The sequence below is a fragment of the Salmo salar genome, chromosome ssa12 (assembly GCF_905237065.1).
Source record: "Salmo salar chromosome ssa12, Ssal_v3.1, whole genome shotgun sequence".
In the NCBI taxonomy this organism is placed as follows: domain Eukaryota; kingdom Metazoa; phylum Chordata; class Actinopteri; order Salmoniformes; family Salmonidae; genus Salmo; species Salmo salar.
The window spans coordinates 61,284,177-61,310,200 of NC_059453.1; the positions used below are offsets into that span (position 1 = coordinate 61,284,177).

The 26,024-nt window shown below is 42.5% G+C and overlaps 1 protein-coding gene across 1 annotated transcript; it reads right to left on the minus strand.

The window, feature by feature from the left end:
• Positions 1–7,507: 7,507 nt before the first annotated feature.
• Positions 7,508–25,670, minus strand: LOC106565439 (tubulin alpha chain). Its single transcript, XM_014132580.2, has 4 exons — positions 25,549–25,670; positions 9,130–9,352; positions 8,891–9,039; positions 7,508–8,781 (listed from the first exon to the last, which is right to left on the minus strand). Exons 1-4 carry the CDS (start codon positions 25,549–25,551, stop codon positions 7,801–7,803), a joined length of 1,356 nt encoding a protein of 451 aa, XP_013988055.1. The 5' UTR covers positions 25,552–25,670; the 3' UTR covers positions 7,508–7,800.
• Between the last annotated feature and the right edge of the window lie 354 nt (positions 25,671–26,024).

Here is a 26,024-nt window from a genome sequence, read left to right on the forward strand (position 1 = left end):
CAATTATAACGTTCCTAGTCCTAACTAATCTTGCATCCATGATTTTGTCCTCCATGCCCTTACGGTTGAGTGGTTTATTTTATATATATATATGTAAGTGGCTTATTGTTGAAATGTAAAGTCTATTCAACATTTAACTATTATGGGTTTTATCATTACATAGCCACGAATAAAGAGAAGGAACCCATTCCTGAAGTAGCACAGAGGTTTGGTCACAGGGTGTCTTGGTAGAAATACTGTAACATTAAAAGGAATTGATTGAAGTCTAAGGAAAATATAGGCATTGAAAGGAATTAGGTTAAGTCCAAGTAAGTTAAGGAAAATTATCTCAAGACTGAATAGAGCTCTAATTGTCATCACATTCAATACTGAAGCGTCCTCTTCTTATTGTAAACCAGTTGCTGTCCAAGGTAAGATTGTTTTTCTCAGAACGCTCATTAAATATAAATTACAAGCTATTGCTTTTATGTTATATTTTTCAGATTTAAAAAAAGAATAGCAGGAAATTATAAAGGAAATTATCTCAGGGATTCTTGAAATTCGGGACTATCCTTGTCTGGCAGCAAAACTTTCCTTGAAAGTTTCAATATTATTAATTTCCATGTAGGCTTTATTCCTGGAAATGCCCTTGTCCGGAGCAAAGGATCCCAATTTCAAATTCTCCAAAAAAGTGTTCTAAAAACTGTCCATTATGGATTTTAACAGAAAAATGATCTTCTGTAGTTTTCTAGCAATAGCCCTCTGTGACTAAAGTATATCTATATCAAAACTGTGATTCCAAAAAGATGTCTGAATTTAAAATGTATTAAATTGAGATTATGTGTCACTGATCTACACACAATACCCCATAATGTCAAAGTGGAAGTATTTTATTTTAGACATTTATTAAAAAAATGTCAAGCTGATGTCACTGTTGTCGTATGAAAGAGACCAAGGCGCAGCATGCGTATCGTTCCCCATCTTTATTTCTATGTGAAACTATGCAAGACAGACAATAAACAAAAACTACAAACCGTGACGAAGCGGTGCTACATGCATAAACTCAAAATAATATCCCACAAACACTAGTGGGAAAAACAACAACTTAAATGTGATCCCCAATTAGAGACAACGATGACCAGCTGCCTCTAATTGGGAATCATACGAAAACCCCAACCTAGAAAGAATAACCTAGAACACAACATAGAAAATGTAAACTAGACAAAACCCTAACATAGAAAAAAGAACCTAGAACACAACATAGAAAATGTAAACTAGACAAAAAAACCAACGTAGAAAAAAGAAACTAGAACCAAACATAGAACTAAATAAACTCGACAAAACCCCCCAGTCACGCCCCTGACCTACTCTACCATAGAAAAATACGAGCTCTCTATGGTCAGGACATGACAGCTGAACTGTATTGAGTCAATAAGTATTCAACTCCTTTGTTATAGCAAACCCAAATAAGTCCAGGAGTAAAAATGTGCTTAACATATTGCATAATAAGTTGCAGGTACTCATTCCGTGTTCAATAATAGTGGTTAAAATGTTTTTTGAAAGCTACCTCATCTCTGTACCCCACACACATACAATTATCTGTAAGGTAGTAGTGAATTTCAAACACAGATTCAACCACGAAGACCAGGGAGGTTTTCAATGCCTCGCAAAGAAGGGCACCGATTGGTAGATGTCTAAAAAAAAATGTAAATGCTCTGGCACCCCAATGGTGGAACAAGCTCCCTCACGACGCCAGGACAGCGGAGTCAATCACCACCTTCCGGAGACACCTGAAACCCCACCTCTTTAAGGAATACCTGGGATAGGATAAAGTAATCCTTCTAACCCCCCCTTAAAAGATTTAGATGCACTATTGTAAAGTGGTTGTTCCACTGGATATCATAAGGTGAATGCACCATTTTGTAAGTCGCTCTGGATAAGAGCGTCTGCTAAATGACTTAAATGTAAATGTAAAAGCAGACGCTAAATATCCCTTTGAGCATGGTGACGTTATTAATTAGGCTTTGGACAGTGTATCAATACACCCAGTCACAACAAAGATATAGGCATCCTTCCCCGCCCTGAGAGGAAGGAAGTTGCTCAGGGATTTCACCATGAGGCCAATGGTGATTTTAAAATAGTTAGAGTTTAATGGTTGTGATATGAGAAAACTGAGGATGGATCAACAACATTGTAGTTACTATACAATACTAACCTAATTGACAGAGTGAAAAGAAGCAAGCCTGTACATAATACAAATATTCCAAAACATGGATCCTGTTTGCAACAAGGCACTAATGTAATACTGCAAAAAATGTTGCAAATAAATGTACTTTTTGTCCTGAATTAAAAGTGTTATGTTGAGGCAAATCCAACACAACACATCACTGAGTACCACTCTTCATATTTTCAAGCATGGTGGTGGCTGCATCATGTTATGGGTATACTTGTCATCGGCACGGACTGGGGAGTTTTTTTGGGATAAAAATAAACAGAAAACAGCTATCAGCACAGGCAAAATCCTACAGGATAATCTGGTTCAGTCTGCTTTCCAACAGACACTGGGAGACGAAGTCACCTTTCAGCAGGAAAATAACCTAAAACACAAGGCCAAATCTACACTGGAGTTGCTTACCAAGATGACATTGAATGTTACTGAGTGGCTTAGTTACAGTTTTGACTTAAATCGGCTTGAAAAATCTATTTCAAGAATGCTGTCTAGCAATGATCAACAATTAACTTGACAGAGCTTCAATAATTTTTTTAAGAATAATGGGCAAAATGTTGTACAATCCAGGTGTGCAAAGCTCTTAGAGACTTAACCAAAAAGACTCACAGATGTAATCAACGCCAAAGGTTGCTTCTGCAAAGTATTGACTCAGGTGTGTGAATACTTATGTAAGTGAGATATTTCTTAATTTCATTGTCAATAAATTAGCAGAAAAATTCTAAAACATGTTCTCACTTTGTCATTATGGGGTCTTGTGTGTAGATGGGTGAGAATGTATTTTATTTTATTTGAATTCGGGCTTTAACAACAAAATGTGGAATAAGTGAAGGGGTATGAATACTTTCTGAAAGCACTGTATACCATAACGACCCCTTATTCCTGTCCTCATTACATGTAATGCAACAAGACCACTCATGGTCTGGAAAGTTCTCTACCTTTGATAGATTTAAACAAACAATATTGGAATCACCATGGTCACAAGTTCACAACCATAAACTGTAAACTCCATCTGCCTGACAGAATACACATTTTGGTTCAAATATGTTACATTTAATTAGGTTTTAGAATCATAAAGCAATTGAGAAAAAAAAGTTGCTGCTGTGTATACCACTTGAATGAAGAAGAAGAAAACATTTTTGTCAACTCTGTCAGAGTGTTGAAATATCTGATCGAATGGTTATGTTTTTTGGGGGGGATTTTCAACTGTCACTGATGGCTAACCCCTTTAAGATCTTTTTTAAACAACATTTATAAAGCGAACACTATCCATTACGTCTAGCACAGCAAATACTTCAATTGTTTAAGCATATGTTAGAGAACAGTGAAAAAATGTGGTTCAAATATGTTACATTTAATTAGGTTTTAGAGTCATAAAGCAACTGAGAAAAAAACGAAGTTGCTGCTGTGTATACCATTTACGTGAAGAATTATTCTTTTTTATTTATCAACCCTGTCAGAGGGCTGAAATATCTGATCGAATGGCTATGTTTTTATTGGGGATTTTCAACTGTCACTGATGGCTAACCCCCTTAAGATATTTTTTTTCTGCAATATTGTGAAGAAAACATTTTTTTTCACTGTTCTGTAACATAACATACCCGCTCCTCCGCTCTCTCCACTGGCTTCCAGTTGAAGCTCGCATCCGCTACAAGACCATGATGATTGCCTACGGAGCTGTGAAGGGAACGGCACCTCCATACCTTCAGGCTCTGATCAGGCCCTACACCCAAACAAGGGCACTGCGTTCATCCACCACTGGCCTGCTGGCCCCCCTACCTCTGAGGAAGCACAGTTCCCGCTCAGCCCAGTCAAAACTGTTTGCTGCTCTGGCACCCCAATGGTGGAACAAGCTCCCTCACGACGCCAGGACAGCGGAGTCAATCACCACCTTCCGGAGACACCTGAAACCCCACCTCTTTAAGGAATACCTAGGATAGGATAAAGTAATCCTTCTAACCCCCCCCTAAAAGATTTAGATGCACTATTGTGAAGTGGTTGTTCCACTGGATATCATAAGGTGAATGCACCATTTTGTAAGTCGCTCTGGATAAGAGCGTCTGCTAAATGACTTAAATGTAAATGTAAATGTAAATATGCTTAAACAATTGAAGTATTTGTTGTGCTAGACCTAATGGTTAATGTTTGCTTTATAAACGTTGTTTAATGTTCCACATCTAGAAAAACATGCCAAACGGTAACCAAATTAACCCTGGAGCATTAGTGCTATAAAACAAAACAAAAAGAAGTTTAGAGATTTGCATTACATATTTTAATAATCTAATGTTAGAATGAAACAATCAAGGCCTTTAAACATTTGTGGACAGTAAATGAAGTTCACATATGCTGAGCACTTGTTGGCTGCTTTTCCTTCACTCTGCAGTCCAACTCATCCCAAACCATCTCAATTGGGTTGGAGTCGAGTGATTGTGGAGGCCAGGTCATCTGATGCAGCCCTCTCCTTCTTGGTCAAATAGCCCTTACACAGCCTGGAGGTGTGTTGAGTCATTGGCCTGTTGAAAAACAAATTATAGTACCACTAAGTGCAAACCAGATGGGATGGCTTATCGCTGCAGAACGCTGTCGTAGCCATGCTGGTTAGGTGTGCCTTGAATTCTAAATACATTACTGACAGTGTCACCAGCAAACCACCTCCACCATCACATGTCCTCCTCCATGCTTCACGGTTGGTACCATCCATTCACCTACTCTGCGTCTCAGAAAGACACGGCAGTTGGAACCAAAAATCTCAAATTTGGACTCAACAAAATCAAATTCCAGATTTCCACCGGTCTAATGTCCATTGCTAGTGTTTCTTAGCCAAAGCAAGTCTCTTCTTCTCATTGGTGTCCTTTAGTAGTGGTTTCTTTGCAGCAATTTGACCATGAAGGCCTGATTTACAGTCTCCTGTGAACAGTTGACGTTGAGATGTGTCTGTTACTTGAAATCTGTGAAGCATTTATTTCGGCTGCAATTCAAGAGGCTGGTAACTCTAACTTATTCTCTGCAGCAGAGGTAACTCTGGGTCTTCCTTTCCTGTGGCGGTCCTCATGAGAGCCAGTTTCATCATAGCGCTTGATGGTTTTTGCGACTGCACTTGAAGAAATGTGTCTTAAAGTAATGATGGACTGTCGTTTCTCTTTTCTTATTTGAGCTGTTCTTGCCATAATATGGACTTGGTCTTCTCCAAATAGGGCTATCTTCTGTAAAATTCTGAAACTTAACTTTTAACAAGACACACCTGTTAATTGAAATGCATTCCAGGTGACTACCTCATGAAGCTGGTTGAGAGAATGCCAAGAGTGTGCAAAGCTGTCATTTTTTTATTTAACTAGGCAAGTCAGTTTAGAACAAATTCCTATTTACAATGATGGCCAACCCCGGCCAAACCCTGCCCTAACCCGGACGACGCTGGGCGAATTGTGTGCATAGCTATGGGACTCCCGATCACGGCCGATTGTGATACAGTCCAGGATCGAACCAGGGCCTGTAGTGACACCTCTAGCACTGCGATGCAGTGCCTTAGACCACTGTACCGCTCAGGAGCCTCAGTCATCAAGGCGAAGGGTGGCTACTTTGAAGAATCTGAAATATAACATATATTTAGATTTGTTTTTCACTTTATTTCATAGTTTTGATGTCTTCCTTATTATTCAACAATGCAGAAATTATTAAAAATAAAGAAAAACCCTGGAATGAGTAGGTGTGTCCAAACTTTTGACTGGTACTGTATGTTTATGAATGCTTGTCCCATATTGTCTCTGAACCTTTGACTCTCGCTCTATCACAATGCCAGACATTGTTGAGACTCTGCTGCCGTTGCTTAGCAACGCCACCCATGTGCATCGGCGTGTGGTGGCCCAGTTGGTGGCGATGGGACTGGTGTACAGTGTAAAAGACATGAAGAAACAGAGGTCAGTCAGTGTTCCATATGTGTTAGTTCATAGTTATTCTACAATGTAGAAAATACTGTAGTAAAAATAAAGAAAAACCCTGGAATGAGTAGGTGTGTCCAAACTTTAGACTGGTACTGTATATATTTCAAATGTTGTTAATATTTGTGGAAGTAAAGTTGAGATTGTCCTGTCTCAAGAATCCCTGAGCTTAAAACAGCAACATGTTCTCAGCCTCATGGCAAAATGTGTAAAATGCAAGATTGTCGTAGGGTTTAGACCAAGATGCAGCGGGAAAATGTATACTCATCTTTTATTAAAGGACAAAGAAGGAAAACCAAAACGTATCCCAAAAACACGACGACAAAGCCCAGGCCGGTAAGGCACAAAGCTATACACAGCAACAATCTCCCACAAAATCCCATGGAAAAACAAACTCCTAATTATAGGACCTTCAGTCAGAGGCAACAATAACCAGCTGCCTCCAATTGAAGGTCCAACCCCAATTAACTAAACATAGAACTACAATAGACTAGACAGAACATAGAAATACACTAACATAGAACATAGACTAACAAACCCCGGACAACATAAACCAAACACCCCTCTACCTAAATACATAGCCCGAACCACATAAAACAAACACCCCCAGCCACGTCCTGACCAAACTACAATAACAAATAACCCCTATTACTGGTCAGGACGTGACAAAGATATTAGCAATAAAACTTAATTTTTCTCTCTGCCCCATGACAAAGTCCCTTGCTTGGACCTTGCGGGCGGGCCCCGAATTTGCGCTTCGCCACTGGAGACCAGTTGTCAATAAAAAAAGAAATGCACAACTCTACTGCATTCAAATGTTCATTTCATTCTTGATTGTTTTGATTCAGGTGACATTTCTCAGGATTCTGCATAAAATATTTTGTAAAGTTGCTAGAAAATAGCATAATGTTGCTGCAGATAGATATGCCTGAAGAATAAAATCTATATTTGAATGCAGATGGTTGTGCTATATTGTAGGCTATTAGCACTACTGGAAAGCAAGTTGCACCACTTTTCATTAAGTGTTATGTTAATTACCATGTTCATTTCCTAATGTAATTACAGTGTTTTAGGTACACATTGTTACATAGTTATGTCTTCTTGCAACATGCACTTTGAAAGATTTGCACACGGATATAAAACAATAATTTTAGGGTGAGGTTCAGCTAAATATAAACATATAAATTGTCAATGTGTAATTACACAAACAGGTAGTTGTAGAACTACGTAACAATGTGTACCTACTACCTACATTGTTATTACCCTGCAACAATCAAATGATTCCTTCTTGAGAAACTATGGTAAATTTTAGTGAGTGAAGAAAAAACCAAATTAATTAATTAAGAAAGAAAGACAAGAAGCAAAACTCCTCCAGTAATTTATTGTATATAACAGACAAAAGAGGACAGACCGCTGCAGTGTAAAATAACATAAAACCGTCAAAAGTAAAACCATTGCAACACAATGACATTCCCTGAACACAACCACAGCAAATTCCATTAACAACCTTCGGTGCCAATGGAGTGCATGAATATCTATGATGTGTGACTGTGTTTGCAAGCCATTTCCAACGCTAATAAGGAAAGCTGAGCCATGTAAACTTCTGACCAGTGATAAGCATGCTAGCGATATGACTAGGGTGAATCAAGTCACTTCACTTTAATACTCCTCTCCCTCCTCCTCTCCCTCTCCCTCAATGGAGTCGACACCCACCTCCTCATAATCTTTCTCCAGGGCAGCCATGTCTTCCCTGGCCTCAGAGAACTCCCCCTCCTCCATACCCTCACCTACGTACCAGTGCACGAAAGCACGCTTGGCATACATCAGGTCAAACTTGTGGTCAAGGCGGGCCCAGGCCTCTGCAATAGCAGTGGTGTTGCTAAGCATGCACACTGCCCTCTGGACCTTGGCCAGATCTCCACCAGGTACCACAGTTGGGGGCTGGTAGTTGATACCAACCTTGAAACCAGTTGGGCACCAGTCTACAAACTGGATGGAGCGTTTTGTTTTGATGGTGGCAATGGCAGCGTTAACGTCTTTGGGCACAACGTCGCCACGGTACAGCAGACAGCAGGCCATGTACTTGCCGTGACGTGGGTCACATTTCACCATCTGATTACATGGCTCAAAGCAAGCATTGGTGATCTCAGACACAGAGAGCTGCTCATGGTAAGCCCTCTCTGCTGAGATCACTGGGGCATAGGTGGCCAGGGGGAAGTGGATACGGGGATAGGGCACCAAGTTGGTCTGGAACTCTGTCAGATCAACATTGAGGGCACCATCGAATCGGAGGGAAGCAGTGATGGAGGACACAATCTGGCTGATCAACCGGTTAAGATTAGTGTAGGTGGGACGCTCGATATCGAGGTTCCTACGGCAGATGTCATATATGGCCTCATTGTCTACCATGAAAGCACAGTCAGAATGCTCCAGGGTTGTGTGGGTGGTCAGGATGGCGTTGTAGGGCTCAACAACAGCTGTGGACACCTGGGGAGCTGGGTAGATGGAGAACTCAAGCTTGGACTTCTTGCCATAGTCAACAGACAGGCGTTCCATCAACAGGGAAGTGAAACCAGAACCGGTGCCACCTCCAAAGCTGTGGAAGACTAGGAAGCCCTGGAGGCCAGTGCACTGGTCAGCCTGGAGAGAAGGAGAGGTGTTTCAGATCATTATGGAGGGATAAAGACACAGAATTTACAGAGATGTGGGTAGAGTGTATGTTAATACGACATCATATGTAAGTTCTCACCAGTTTGCGAGTCCTGTCCAAAACCAAGTCTATGATCTCTTTGCCGATGGTGTAATGCCCACGGGCGTAGTTGTTGGCTGCATCCTCCTTCCCAGTGATCAGCTGCTCAGGATGGAAGAGCTGGCGGTAAGTTCCAGTTCGCACCTCATCTGGAAAAAGAAAGACCTGTAAGCTGAGGGCTCAAGACTAAGGAGATACCATAGTGTCATCATCATTGTTTGAAGACAAAGAGATCGTACCAATGACAGTGGGCTCCAGATCCACAAAAACAGCCCTTGGGACATGCTTGCCAGCTCCAGTCTCACTGAAGAAGGTGTTGAAGGAGTCGTCTCCTCCTCCAATGGTCTTGTCACTGGGCATCTGACCATCTGGCTGGATCCCATGCTCCAGACAATAGAGCTCCCAGCAGGCATTGCCAATCTGGACACCAGCCTGACCCACATGGATGGAGATACACTCACGCTTGAGAAAGAGAAGAGAGCGCAATTTAATTGGATCACACTGTAAGGACATGTCCAACGATGTCACCAATGCATTGGCATGTGCATTTATGAGAGGAGAGCCAATGGAAAGAGGGCACACATTCAAAATGGCATCCGGTCTCCATTATATCTAATCCAATGCAAATCAGATTCTTGCACTCTTTTCATCTGAAGGGCAAACTCTATTGTGCTACATTTTCCCCCATGATTGAATGCACATCACTAAGGACTTAACATGGTCCACACACACCCGCACAGTCTTGAAGAGGGCATGGTAGAGCTTCTTCCCCCTCAGGAGGCTGAAAAGATTTGTGAAGTTCTACAGCTGCACCATCGAGAGCAACTTGACTGGCTGCATCCCCACTTGGTATGGCAAATGCACCGCCCTCGACTGCAAAGGAGAGGGTGTTGCGGACAGCCCAGTACATCATCCCTGCCATCCGGGATCTCTATATCATGGGGTGTCAGATGAAGGCCCGAAGAATTGCCAAAACTCCAGCCATCCAAGCCATAGACTGTTCACTCTGCTACTGTCCGGCAAACACTACCGGATCATCGGGGCGGCAGGTAGCCTAGAGCGTTGGGCCAGTAACTGAAAGATTGCTAGATCAAATCCCCGAGCTGACAAGGTAAAAACTTGTCGTTCTGCCCCTGAATAAGGCAGTTAACCCACTGTTCCTAGACCATCATTGTAAACAAGAATCTGTTCTTAACTGGCTTGCCTAGTTAAATAAAGGTTTAAAATTAAAAAATGTAAAATAGTCTCTTGGACCAACAGGCTCCGAGACAGCATCTACTCCCAAGCCATAAGACTGCTAAATAGTCCATTTATGGTTGCCCAAACTATCTGCCCTGACCCTACACATACTCACTAGACTATATACACATTCACATACACTACATACGCATACACACACATACAGACACACACTTTTACACTCATCATTTGCTGCTGCTACTCTGTCCTTTATTTTACTCATATTATTATCTATCCTGATGATTTGTCACTTTACCCTGCCTTCATGTAGGGTAGATGCTTGCTACTTTAATGGTATAGAATCAGCTTGATCCCCTCTGTTGAAGACGCTTGGACCTTCTTTTTTGATATTTTCAGTGGTATTGTTAACAAACACGCCCCCATAAAGAAAATGAGAATTAAAAACAGGTTCAGCCCCTGGTTCAACTGTGATCTTTCAGTTACTCCACCTTAAGAATTGCATTTGGCGAAAGGCTCGGCACACGCATACTCAGGCTGACTGGCTATCATTCAGGCAAATGAGAAATAAGTGCACTCAGGCTATCTGGAAGGCCAAAGTTAGTTACTTTAAGGAGCAGTTCTCTCTCTATGGGTCTAACCCCAAGAAATTCTGGAAAACAGATAAAGACCTGGAGAATAAACCCTCCTCCTCACAGCTGCCCATGTCCCTTAATGTTGATGATGTGGTTGTAACTGACAAGAAGCACATGGCTGAGCTCTTTAATCACCAGTTCATTAAGTCAGGAATCCTATTGACTCAGCCATGCCTCCTTGCCCGTCCAACATTTCCTCATCTCCCACCCCTTCTAATGCGACTATCCCTCGATGCTTCTCCCTCTTTTTCCCCTGCCCCGCTACAAAGTTTCTCCCTGTAGGCGGTCACTGAGTCCGAGATGCTAAAAGAGCTCCTTAAACTTGACCCCCAAAAAACATCTGGGTCACATGGTTTAGACCCTTTCTTCTTTAAGGTTGCTGCCTCTATCATCGCCAAGCCTATCTCCAACCTTTATAACCTGTCTCTCCTTTCTGGGGAGGTTCCCATTGCTTGGAAGGCAGCCACGGTTCGTCCTTTATTTAAAGGGGGAGATCAAGCAGATCCTAACTGTTATAGGCCAATTTCTATTTTGCCCTGTTTATCAAAAGTGTTAGAAAAACTTGTCAATAATCAACTGACTGGCTTTCTTGATGTCTATAGTATTCTCTCAGGTATGCAATCTGGTTTCCACTCAGGTTATGGATGTGTCACTGCAACCTTAAAGGTCCTCAATGATGTCACCATTGCCCTTGATTCTAAGCAATATTGTGCTGCTATTTTTATTGACTTGGCCAAAGCTTTTGATACGGTAGACCATTCCATTCTTGTGGGCTGGCTAAGGAGTATTGGTGTCTCTAAGGGGTCTTTGGCCTGGTTTGCTAACTACTTCTCTCAAAGAGTGCAGTGTATAAAGTCAGAAAATCTGCTGTCTCAGCCACTGCCTGTCACCAAGGGAGTACACCAAGGCTCGATCCTAGGCCCCATGCTCTTCTCAATTTACATCAACAACATAGCTCAGGCAGTAGGAAGCTCTCTCATCCATTTATATGCAGATGATACAGACTTATACTCAGCTGGCCCCTCCCCGGATTTTGTTAAAAGCTCTACAACAAAGCTTTCTTAGTGTCCAACAAGCTTTCTCTACCCTTAACCTTGTTCTGAACACATCCAAAACAAAGGTCATGTGGTTTGGTAAGAAGAATGCCCCTCTTCCCACAGGTGTTATTACTACCTCTGAGGGTTTAGAGCTTGAGGTGGTCACCTCATACAAGTACTTTGGGAGTATGGCTAGACGGTGCACTGTCCTTCTCTCAGCACATATCAAAGCTGCAGGCTAAAGTTAAAACTAGACTTGGTTTCCTCTATCGTAATCGCTTCTCTTTCACCCCAGCTGCCAAACTAACCCTGATTCAGATGACCATCCTACCCATGCTAGATTACGGAGCCATAATTTATAGATTGGCAGGTAAGAGTGCTCTCGTGCGGCTAGATGTTCTTTACCATTCGGCCATCAGATTTGCCACCAATGCTCCTTATAGGACACATCACTGCACTCTATACTCCTCTGTAAACTGGTCATCTCTGTATACCCGTCGCATTTATAAAACGCTCTTATTTATAAAACGCTCTTAGGCCTCACTCCCCCATATCTGAGATATCTACTGCAGCCCTCATCCTCCACATACAACACCCGTTCTGCCAGTCACATTCTGTTAAAGGTCCCCAAAGCACACACATCCCTCAGTTCGCTGCAGCTAGCGACTGGAATGTGCCGTAACAAACACTCAAACTGGACAGTTTTATCTCAATCTCTCCATTCAAAGACTCAATCATGGACACTCTTACTGACAGTTGGGGCTGCTTTGTGTGATGTATTGTTGTCTCTACCTTCTTGCCCTTTGTGCTGTTGTCTGTGCCCAATAATGATTGAACCATGTTTTGTGTTGCTACCATGTTGTTGTTATGTTGTGTTGCTACCATGCTGTGTTGTCATGTGTTGCTGCCTTGCTATGCTGTTGTCTTAGGTCTATCTGTATGTAGTGTTGTCTCTCTTGTTGTGATGTGTGTTTTGTCCTATATTTATATTGTATTTATTTGTATTTTTAATCCCAGGCCCCCGTACCAGCAAGGCGACCTTTTGTCTTTTGGTTGGCCGTCGTTGGAAATAAGAATTTGTTCTTAACTGACTTGCCTAGTTAAATAAAGGTTAAATACATTTAAAAAATATAAAGAATGTACACACAGTATCTACCTCAAATATCTCGTACCTCTGCACATTGATCTGGTGCTGGTACTCAGTGTATATAGCTCCACATTGATCTGGTACTGGTACTCTCTGTATATAGCTCCACATTGATCTGGTACTGGTACTCCCTGTATATAGCTCCACATTGATCTGGTACTCCCTGCATATAGCTCCACATTGATCTGCTACTGGTACTCCCTGTATATAGCTCCACATTGATCTGGTACTCCCTGTATATAGCTCCACATTGATCTGGTACTCCCTGTATATAGCTCCACATTGATCTGGTACTGGTACTCCCTGTATATAGCTCCACATTGATCTGGTACTGGTACTCCCTGTATATAGCTCCACATTGATCTGGTACTGGTACTCCCTGTATATAGCTCCACATTGATCTGGTACTCCCTGTATATAGCTCCACATTGATCTGGTACTGGTACTCCCTGTATATAGCTCCACATTGATCTGGTACTCCCTGTATATAGCTCCACATTGATCTGGTACTGGTACTTCCTGTATATAGCTCCACATTGATCTGGTACTCCCTGTATATAGCTCCACATTGATCTGGTGCTGGTACTCCCTGTATATAGCTCCACATTGATCTGGTACTAGTACCCCCTGTATATAGCTCCACATTGATCTGGTACTCCCTGTATATAGCTCCACATTGATCTGGTGCTGGTACTCCCTGTATATATCTCCACATTGATCTGGTACTGGTCCTCCCTGTATATAGCTCCACATTGATCTGGTAGTGGTACTCCCTGTATATAGCTCCACATTGATCTGGTACTGGTACTCCCTGTATATAGCTCCACATTGACCTGGTACTGGTACCCCCTGTATATAGCTCCACATTGATCTGGTACTGGTACTCTCTGTATATAGCTCCACATTGATCTGGTACTCCCTGTATATATCTCCACATTGATCTGGTACTGGTACTCCCTGTATATAGCTCCACATTGATCTGGTACTGGTACTCCCTGTATATAGCTCCACATTGATCTGGTGCTGGTACTCCCTGTATATAGCTCTACATTGATCTGGTGCTGGTACTCCCTGTATATAGCTCCACATTGATCTGGTACTGGTAATCCCTGTATATAGCTCCACATTGATCTGGTGCTGGTACTCCCTGTATATAGCTCCACATTGATCTGGTGCTGGTACTCCCTGTATATAGCTCCACATTGATCTGGTACTGGTAATCCCTGTATATAGCTCCACATTGATCTGGTACTGGTAATCCCTGTATATAGCTCCACATTGATCTGGTACTGGTACTCCCTGTATATAGCTCCACATTGATCTGGTACTCCCTGTATATAGCTCCACATTGATCTGGTGCTGGTACTCCCTGTATATATCTCCACATTGATCTGGTACTGGTCCTCCCTGTATATAGCTCCACATTGATCTGGTACTGGTACTCCCTGTATATAGCTCCACATTGATCTGGTACTGGTAATCCCTGTATATAGCTCCACATTGATCTGGTACTGGTACTCCCTGTATATAGCTCCACATTGATCTGGTACTGGTACTCCCTGTATATAGCTCCACATTGATCTGGTGCTGGTACTCCCTGTATATAGCTCCACATTGATCTGGTACTGGTACTCCCTGTATATAGCTCCACATTGATCTGGTGCTGGTACTCCCTGTATATAGCTCCACATTGATCTGGTACTGGTACTCCCCTGTATATAGCTCCACATTGATCTGGTACTGGTAATCCCTGTATATAGCTCCACATTGATCTGGTACTGGTACTCCCTGTATATAGCTCCACATTGATCTGGTACTGGTACTCCCTGTATATAGCTCCACATTGATCTGGTACTGGTACTCCCTGTATATAGCTCCACATTGATCTGGTACTGGTACTCCCTGTATATAGCTCCACATTGATCTGGTACTGGTAATCCCTGTATATAGCTCCACATTGATCTGGTACTGGTACTCCCTGTATATAGCTCCACATTGATCTGGTACTCCCTGTATATAGCTCCACATTGATCTGGTACTGGTACTCCCTGTATATAGCTCCACATTGATCTGGTACTGGTACTCCCTGTATATAGCTCCACATTGATCTGGTACTGGTACTCCCTGTATATAGCTCCACATTGATCTGGTACTGGTACTCCCTGTATATAGCTCCACATTGATCTGGTACTGGTACTCCCTGTATATAGCTCCACATTGATCTGGTACTGGTACTCCCTGTATATAGCTCCACATTGATCTGGTACTGGTACTCCCTGTATATAGCTCCACATTGATCTGGTGCTGGTACTCCCTGTATATAGCTCCACATTGATCTGGTACTGGTAATCCCTGTATATAGCTCCACATTGATCTGGTGCTGGTACTCCCTGTATATAGCTCCACATTGATCTGGTACTGGTACTCCCTGTATATAGCTCCACATTGATCTGGTACTGGTACTCCCTGTATATAGCTCCACATTGATCTGGTACTGGTACTCCCTGTATATAGCTCCACATTGATCTGGTACTGGTACTCCCTGTATATAGCTCCACATTGATCTGGTACTGGTACTCCCTGTATATAGCTCCACATTGATCTGGTACTGGTACTCCCTGTATATAGCTCCACATTGATCTGGTACTGGTACTCCCTGTATATAGCTCCACATTGATCTGGTACTGGTACTCCCTGTATATAGCTCCACATTGATCTGGTACTGGTACTCCCTGTATATAGCTCCACATTGATCTGGTACTGGTACTCCCTGTATATAGCTCCACATTGATCTGGTACTGGTACTCCCTGTATATAGCTCCACATTGATCTGGTGCTGGTACTCCCTGTATATAGCTCCACATTGATCTGGTACTGGTACTCCCTGTATATAGCTCCACATTGATCTGGTACTCCCTGTATATAGCTCCACATTGATCTGGTGCTGGTACTCTCTGTATATAGCTCCACATTGATCTGGTACTGGTAATCCCTGCATATAGCTCCACATTGATCTGGTACTGGTACTCCCTGTATATAGCTCCACATTGATCTGGTACTGGTAATCCCTGTATATAGCTCCACATTGATCTGGTACTCCCTGTATATAGCTCCACATTGATCTGGTACTGGTAATCCCTGTATATAGCTCCACATTGATCTGGTACTGGTAATCCCTGTATATAGCTCCACATTGATCTGGTACTGGTACTCCCTGTATATAGCTCCACATTGATCTGGTACTGGTACTCCCTGTATATAGCTCCACATTGATCTGGTACTGGTACTCCCTGTATATAGCTCCACATTGATCTGGTACTGGTACTCCCTGTATATAGCTCCACATTGATCTGGTACTGGTACTCCCTGTATATAGCTCCACATTGATCTGGTACTGGTACTCCCTGTATATAGCTCCACATTGATCTGGTACTGGTACTCCCTGTATATAGCTCCACATTGATCTGGTACTGGTACTCCCTGTATATAGCTCCACATTGATCTGGTACTGGTACTCCCTGTATATAGCTCCACATTGATCTGGTACTGGTACTCCCTGTATATAGCTCCACATTGATCTGGTGCTGGTACTCCCTGTATATAGCTCCACATTGATCTGGTGCTGGTACTCCCTGTATATAGCTCCACATTGATCTGGTACTGGTACTCCCTGTATATAGCTCCACATTGATCTGGTACTGGTACTCCCTGTATATAGCTCCACATTGATCTGGTACTGGTACTCCCTGTATATAGCTCCACATTGATCTGGTACTGGTACTCCCTGTATATAGCTCCACATTGATCTGGTACTGGTACTCCCTGTATATAGCTCCACATTGATCTGGTACTGGTACTCCCTGTATATAGCTCCACATTGATCTGGTACTGGTACTCCCTGTATATAGCTCCACATTGATCTGGTACTGGTACTCCCTGTATATAGCTCCACATTGATCTGGTACTGGTACTCCCTGTATATAGCTCCACATTGATCTGGTACTGGTACTCCCTGTATATAGCTCCACATTGATCTGGTACTGGTACTCCCTGTATATAGCTCCACATTGATCTGGTACTGGTACTCCCTGTATATAGCTCCACATTGATCTGGTACTGGTACTCCCTGTATATAGCTCCACATTGATCTGGTACTGGTACTCCCTGTATATAGCTCCACATTGATCTGGTACTGGTACTCCCTGTATATAGCTCCACATTGATCTGGTACTGGTACTCCCTGTATATAGCTCCACATTGATCTGGTACTGGTACTCCCTGTATATAGCTCCACATTGATCTGGTACTGGTACTCCCTGTATATAGCTCCACATTGATCTGGTACTGGTACTCCCTGTATATAGCTCCACATTGATCTGGTACTGGTACTCCCTGTATATAGCTCCACATTGACCTGGTACTGGTACTCCCTGTATATAGCTCCACATTGATCTGGTACTGGTACTCCCTGTATATAGCTCCACATTGATCTGGTACTGGTACTCCCTGTATATAGCTCCACATTGATCTGGTACTGGTACTCCCTGTATATAGCTCCACATTGATCTGGTACTGGTACTCCCTGTATATAGCTCCACATTGATCTGGTACTGGTACTCCCTGTATATAGCTCCACATTGATCTGGTACTGGTACTCCCTGTATATAGCTCCACATTGATCTGGTACTGGTACTCCCTGTATATAGCTCCACATTGATCTGGTACTGGTACTCCCTGTATATAGCTCCACATTGATCTGGTACTGGTACTCCCTGTATATAGCTCCACATTGATCTGGTACTGGTACTCCCTGTATATAGCTCCACATTGATCTGGTACTGGTACTCCCTGTATATAGCTCCACATTGATCTGGTACTGGTACTCCCTGTATATAGCTCCACATTGATCTGGTACTGGTACTCCCCTGTATATAGCTCCACATTGATCTGGTACTGGTACTCCCTGTATATAGCTCCACATTGATCTGGTACTGGTAATCCCTGTATATAGCTCCACATTGATCTGGTACTGGTACTCCCTGTATATAGCTCCACATTGATCTGGTACTGGTACTCCCTGTATATAGCTCCACATTGATCTGGTACTGGTCCTCCCTGTATATAGCTCCACATTGATCTGGTACTGGTACTCCCTGTATATAGCTCCACATTGATCTGGTACTCCCTGTATATAGCTCCACATTGATCTGGTACTGGTACTCCCTGTATATAGCTCCACATTGATCTGGTACTGGTACTCCCTGTATATAGCTCCACATTGATCTGGTACTGGTACTCCCTGTATATAGCTCCACATTGATCTGGTACTGGTACTCCCTGTATATAGCTCCACATTGATCTGGTACTCCCTGTATATAACTCCACATTGATCTGGTCCTCCCTGTATATAGCTCCACATTGATCTGGTACTGGTACTCCCTGTATATAGCTCCACAGTGATCTGGTACTCCCTGTATATAACTCCACATTGATCTGGTCCTCCCTGTATATAGCTCCACATTGATCTGGTACTGGTACTCCCTGTATATAGCTCCACATTGATCTGGTCCTCCCTGTATATAGCTCCACATTGATCTGGTACTGGTACTCCCTGTATATAGCTCCACATTGATCTGGTACTGGTACTCCCTGTATATAGCTCCACATTGATCTGGTACTCCCTGTATATAACTCCACATTGATCTGGTCCTCCCTGTATATAGCTCCACATTGATCTGGTACTGGTACTCCCTGTATATAGCTCCACATTGATCTGGTCCTCCCTGTATATAGCTCCACATTGATCTGGTACTGGTACTCCCTGTATATAGCTCCACATTGATCTGGTACTGGTACTCCCTGTATATAGCTCCACATTGATCTGGTACTGGTACTCCCTGTATATAGCTCCACATTGATCTGGTACTGGTACTCCCTGTATATAGCTCCACATTGATCTGGTACTGGTACTCCCTGTATATAGCTCCACATTGATCTGGTACTGGTACTCCCTGTATATAGCTCCACATTGATCTGGTACTGGTACTCCCCTGTATATAGCTCCACATTGATCTGGTACTGGTACTCCCTGTATATAGCTCCACATTGATCTGGTACTGGTACTCCCTGTATATAGCTCCACATTGATCTGGTACTGGTACTCCCTGTATATAGCTCCACATTGATCTGGTACTGGTACTCCCTGTATATAGCTCCACATTGATCTGGTACTGGTACTCCCTGTATATAGCTCCACATTGATCTGGTGCTGGTACTCCCTGTATATATCTCCACATTGATCTGGTACTGGTACTCCCTGTATATAGCTCCACATTGATCTGGTACTGGTACTCCCTGTATATAGCTCCACATTGATCTGGTACTGGTACTCCCTGTATATAGCTCCACATTGATCTGGTACTGGTACTCCCTGTATATAGCTCCACATTGATCTGGTACTGGTACTCCCTGTATATAGCTCCACATTGATCTGGTACTCCCTGTATATAACTCCACATTGATCTGGTCCTCCCTGTATATAGCTCCACATTGATCTGGTACTGGTACTCCCTGTATATAGCTCCACATTGATCTGGTCCTCCCTGTATATAGCTCCACATTGATCTGGTACTGGTACTCCCTGTATATAGCTCCACATTGATCTGGTACTGGTACTCCCTGTATATAGCTCCACATTGATCTGGTACTGGTACTCCCTGTATATAGCTCCACATTGATCTGGTACTGGTACTCCCTGTATATAGCTCCACATTGATCTGGTACTGGTACTCCCTGTATATAGCTCCACATTGATCTGGTACTGGTACTCCCTGTATATAGCTCCACATTGATCTGGTACTGGTACTCCCTGTATATAGCTCCACATTGATCTGGTACTGGTACTCCCTGTATATAGCTCCACATTGATCTGGTGGCTCCCTGTATATAGCTCCACATTGATCTGGTACTGGTACTCCCTGTATATAGCTCCACATTGATCTGGTACTGGTACTCCCTGTATATAGCTCCACATTGATCTGGTACTGGCTCCCTGTATATAGCTCCACATTGATCTGGTGCTGGTACTCCCTGTATATAGCTCCACATTGATCTGGTACTGGTACTCCCTGTATATAGCTCCACATTGATCTGGTACTGGTACTCCCTGTATATAGCTCCACAGTGATCTGGTACTGGTACTCCCTGTATATAGCTCCACATTGATCTGGTACTGGTACTCCCTGTATATAGCTCCACATTGATCTGGTACTGGTACTCCCTGTATATAGCTCCACATTGATCTGGTACTGGTACTCCCTGTATATAGCTCCACATTGCTCTGGTACTGGTACTCCCTGTATATAGCTCCACATTGATCTGGTACTGGTACTCCCTGTATATAGCTCCACATTGATCTGGTACTGGTACTCCCTGTATATAGCTCCACATTGATCTGGTACTGGTACTCCCTGTATATAGCTCCACATTGATCTGGTACTGGTACTCCCTGTATATAGCTCCACATTGATCTGGTACTGGTACTCCCTGTATATAGCTCCACATTGCTCTGGTACTGGTACTCCCTGTATATAGCTCCACATTGATCTGGTACTCCCTGTATATAGCTCCACATTGATCTGGTACTGGTACTCCCTGTATATAGCTCCACATTGATCTGGTACTGGTACTCCCTGTATATAGCTCCACAGTGATCTGGTACTGGTACTCCCTGTATATAGTAGCTCCATTCTTTCACCTTTTATTTTATTACTCTTCTGTTACTATTATTATTTGTAAACTCTGCATTATTGGGAAGGGATCGTAAGCAATTCTTTCATGTAATGGCTACACCAGTTGTATTCAGCGCATGTGAAAAATAACATTTGATTTGATTTGCTTGGGGCTGGGATGAAATACAGTTAGGCTGCATTTTTTCCCACACTGCAGCACTGCAGCTATTCCACACAATCATCCCCTCTGTTCTGAGTGCACAAATGGATTTGGAAAAGTGGGAATTATGCCATGAAGAGGGACCGCCCTGAACTGCAGTCTGCAGGAGGTGAGAGAGAGGGAGAGCAAGAGGACCAAAAGCTGCAGCATGACCAGGACGAATCACGCAACCATCCCCCCACCTCCGCCCTCTCTCTCCTCCCCTTCCCCCCTCCCTTCTTCGCCCCAGCTTCACCCTGCTGTTACCAAGGGATTTGCTTGCATATTTCCGTTGCTAAGCAACTTGGCCCTAGCAGGAAACCGTTTGAGGTTTTGCACAGGAGGGGGTAGTTTGTGCACTTTCCATTAAAAAATAACGATTTACATTTACGTCATTTCGATTTAGATTTGTCTATGAGGTACACTTGCCCAGTGATGCTCAAAAGCTATGGCGCTTTATTTTCACCAACCCTCAGGGCAAATCATGGACATCTCATGTTGCAAAATGGAAGACTATACAGATTCTACAGTGCATAGACTTAACAGTAATGCCATTATAGGAATAGTAGCCTTTATGTGCAGCGAGTACACTTGAAGCGGTGACTGTTATATCAAATGTGCTTGTCTCTGGTAGGAAAGCAGCTGCCAGGAAGGCTAAACTAAACATGAACATGGAAAGACAAGGGTGCAGCTGGTTACAATGGTTTAAACACAAATCCATCTGCATAAGACCACTTCAGACAAAGATCTTATCCTTCCCCCTGTCAGGTCTCATCCTGGAGACCATACGCACCGGCAGAGATTAGGGATGACGCAGCTCCCCACCAGCTTTCAGTGTTGAACGCGGTTCACCCGAGTCTGCTTTTTTCCTATGAATATTATAGTGTATATACTTTCCTCCAAAAAGAAAGAGTTAGATCATCTAAGATGGCCATTGGAACTTCAATATGGATGAAACTGTAATGGGTTGGTTTGTTCCTATGTTAGAACCATTGGGTACATTTTGTCAATGTTATCCACTTTATGTCTACTTAATTCATTTTGCCTTGTAGGCCTATTTCTTGAAGGATGCACAGTTTTTTTTATTTAACTAGGCAAGTCAGTTAAGAACAAATTCTTATTTTCAATGACAGCCTAGGAACAGTGGGTTAACTGCCTTGTTCAGGGGCAGAACGGCAGATTTTTTTACCTTGCCCGCTCAGAGATTTGATCTTGCAACCTTTCGGTTATTAGTTCAACGCTCTAACCGCTAGGCTACCTGCCACCCCGATAATGACACAGCGGGATGTAGGGGTGCTGATGGTGCTGCAGCACCCTCTGAAAAATCTGAATTAAAAAAATATATATATTTAAAAAATAAAAATACGTTGAAAAAATATTTTTCCGCAAGAGGGCCTTTACTGGTATTAGCGGCGATATAGACATCTGTAGCACAGGCAAAAAAATTTCTTCAGGATCTCGGCTTTGGCAAAATAGGTAGTTGTATAATTAAGAACAGTATCTTGTAGGACTCAATAGCTGGAATTGTAAGAGCTGTGGCCCTGTCCGTTTCTCTGCGATTGTCATTTTAATGGCTCCTGAAAGAACAAAACCCTGTCCTCAAACATTTACAAGTTAAGGGCAAAGACCTAAAACATCCAAATCGAATTAAATATTTTTCTTGATCAAATAACATGGAAAACAACCACTTTTTGTGCAGTATTAATTTAACATCCTTACAAACCACTTAATGTAAATGTACATTACTGTATTATAGGCTGGTCACCTACAGTGCATTCAGAAAGTATTCAGTCCCCTTCCCTTTTTCCACATTTTGTTACGTTTCAGCCTTATTCTAAAATTGATTAAATCATCATCAATCTACACACAATACCCCATAATGACAAAGTGAAACCAGGTTTAGAAACATTTTTGCAAATGTATTACAAATAAAAAACAGAAATACCGATGTACATAAGACCCTATGCTATGACACTCAAAATTGAGCTCAGGTGCATCCTGTTTCCATTGATCATGCTTCAGATGTTTCTACAACTTTATTGGAGTCCACCTGTGATTGATTGGACATGATTTGGAAAGGCACATACCTGCCTATATAAGGTCCCACAGTTGACAGTGCATGTCAGAGAAAAAAACAGGACATGAGGTCAAAGGAATTGTCCGTAGAGCTCAGAGACAGGATTATGACGAGGCACCGATCTGGAGAAGGATACCAAAACATTTTTTCAGTATTGAAGGTCCCCAAGAACACAGTAGCCTCCATCATTCTTAAATGAAAGAAGTTTGGAACCACCAAGACTCTTCCTAGAGCTGGCTGCCCGGCCAAACTGAGCAACCAGGGGAGATGGGCCTTGGTCAGGGAGGTGACCAAGAACCCAATGGTCACTCTGACAGAGCTCCAGAGTTCCTCTGAGGAGATGGGAGAACCTTCCAGAAGGACAACCATCTTTGCAGCACTCCACCAATCAGGCCTTTATGGTAGAGTGGCCAGAAGGAAGCCATTCCTCAGTAAAAGGCACATGACATTCCTCTTGGAGTTTGCCAAAAGGCACCTAAAGGACTCTCAGACCATGAGAAACAAGATTCGCTGGTCTGATGAAACCAAGATTGAACTCATTGGCCTGAAAGCCAAGCGCCATGTCTGGAGGAAACCTGGCACCATCCCTACAAGCATGGTGGTGACAGCATCATACTGTGGGGATTTTTTTCAGTGGCAGGGACAGTGAGACTAGTCAGGATCAAGAGAAAGATGAACGGCACAAAGTACAGAGAGATCCTTGATGAAAACCTGCTCCAGAGCGCTCACGATGTCAGACTGGGGCGAAGAACAAAGCAAATATAACGGAGGAGTAGCTTTGGGACAAGTCTCTGAATGTCCTTGAGTGACCCAGCCAGAGCCCGAACTTGAACCCGATCGAACATCTCTTGAGAGACCTGAAAATTAGCTGTGCAGCGACGCTCCCCATCCAACCAGACAGAACTTGAGTGGATCTGCAGAGAAGAATGGGAGAAACTCCCCAAATACCGTGTGCCAAGCTTGTAGCTTCATACCCAAGGAGACTCGAGGCTGTAATCACTGCCAAAGGTGCTTCAACAAAGTACTGAGTAAAGGGTCTGAATACTTAAGTAAATGTGATATTTACGGGGGGGTTTTGAAATAAATTTGCAAACATTTCTACAAACCTGTTTTTGCTTTGCCGTTATGAGTTATTGTGTGTAGATTGATGAGGGGAAAAACAATTTAATCAATTATAGAATAAGGCTGTAACGTAACAAAATGTGGAAAAAGTCAAGGGGTCTGAATACTTTCTGAATGCACTGTATGTTTGTACCTGTAGACTTTCCATGTCCATGAAGAAAAACATTGCTAAATACAGTAATTGAGTACATTGAGACATCAAGTGATGATGTGATGATGAAATGTGATGATGTGGCTCAGTTGGTAGAGCATGGCACTTGCAATGCTAGGGTTGTGGGTTCAATTCACACGGGGGACCAGTATGAAAATGTATGCACACACTACTGTAAGTTGCTCTGGATAAGAGTGTCTAATTAAAAGGAATGAATAGACCGTTTCTGTTTTCAAATATAAATTATTTGGATTTGCAAAGTATTTCAACAAACTGGAAAACATATATCAAGCAAGTATTTTTATATTACACAAGTATTATCAGATGAACTGTTTTGTGCAGATAATTATCAGACTCAAATACATTTAGTTTAAAACATTTCACAAAAGTAGTGCACTGGGCCTTTATTAGTCCTGTATTAGCTGACCAATATAGCAGCACCCTCCACCCCCAAACAAACAAATTCCCGCGGCTATGCATAATACATTTGATGGAGATGCCAACAGAATGCCTAAACGTCCATATGCGCTAAGGCACCAAAGATAAGAGTCGCTTATATAACGCATATTATAGACTCATTAATAGGCTACAGTATTCTTACTAGCTACTAAACAGGCAAAACGGGTGAAAATGCTAACTATTAGAATAAAGCTCTTATGAGCGTAACACATTTCAAGGTGGGCACGTCACACGACCATGAAAACGCCGAATTCCATCAAGGCAGAAGAGGTTGCGATTAAAAGAGATCTGGAATGTTCTAATTTCTATCTCAGGTTTGTTAAACGCAAATTGAGATATTCGGTAGTCAAACTTGAACGTGGCAGTATTTTATGATAGCAAATTATATTCAAATGACAATTAAGTATAAGATAATAGGGGTTAATTGGAACCAAAGTTTATTTATCGTCCTCCATCCGTAGCCCGCCGCCAATGGTTACGGGCATCAATTCACCTCAATCACATGAGCTTTCATTTTCCAGCAAAGCGACAATGTAATGTTTTTTTTTTCATTGAGTCGACATGAGATACACCTCCACTATATAAGATATACCTTCACTATATAATTTCGTAATAAACCTACAATTGAAAATAGGGTTCCATGGGCAATAAGGTATTTCCTCGACAGTCTGAAGCATAGCCTATCTATCATATTCCGGTAGTCAAATAAATCAGTGACCACTGATTTAAGCCATAAAATGTAATTCCAGCCACAATATGAATGTAGCCATATACATATTATGCAACAAGATGTTAGGAATTGATGAGTAGCTATAGCACCACCATCAGTAGAATGAGAGATGCACACACCACATAAAGAAATCAATAGACTACTTTCAACATTTCTGTGGTAAACTGTACTCACCATTTTACTGACGGAGAGGAATTTTAGAGGAATATGTCAAAAGAAAGTTTCTACAATTTAGTCTTCGGATGAGAGAGAAGTTACTTTATGCGACAGCTAAGAGTCGATGTAGTAACTGAACTCAAACATCGTGGCGCGCTAATATTTGTAGTATCGCAAGGAGGGCTGATCCAGCATACATGAATACATTAATAAATTAGGAAGAGGAGAGGATCAAGACCGCAGGCCTTGGCGTGAGGCCTATGGTGGGAGAGATGCAGCACGTAACACTGTACATTTCCCCCTACCTTGTGAAAACAGTTGCATTGGTCCTGTTTGTTGTTTTAACAAGAGTTCAAATCAAATTGTATTTAAGCTTCGCTGCATTATGGATTTAAAATGGATTTAAGTTTCCCTGCATTAAAGTCCTGGGTCCTAGGAGCGCCACCTCTGGATGAGCATTTTCTTGTTTGCTTATAGCCTTATACAGGTTGTTG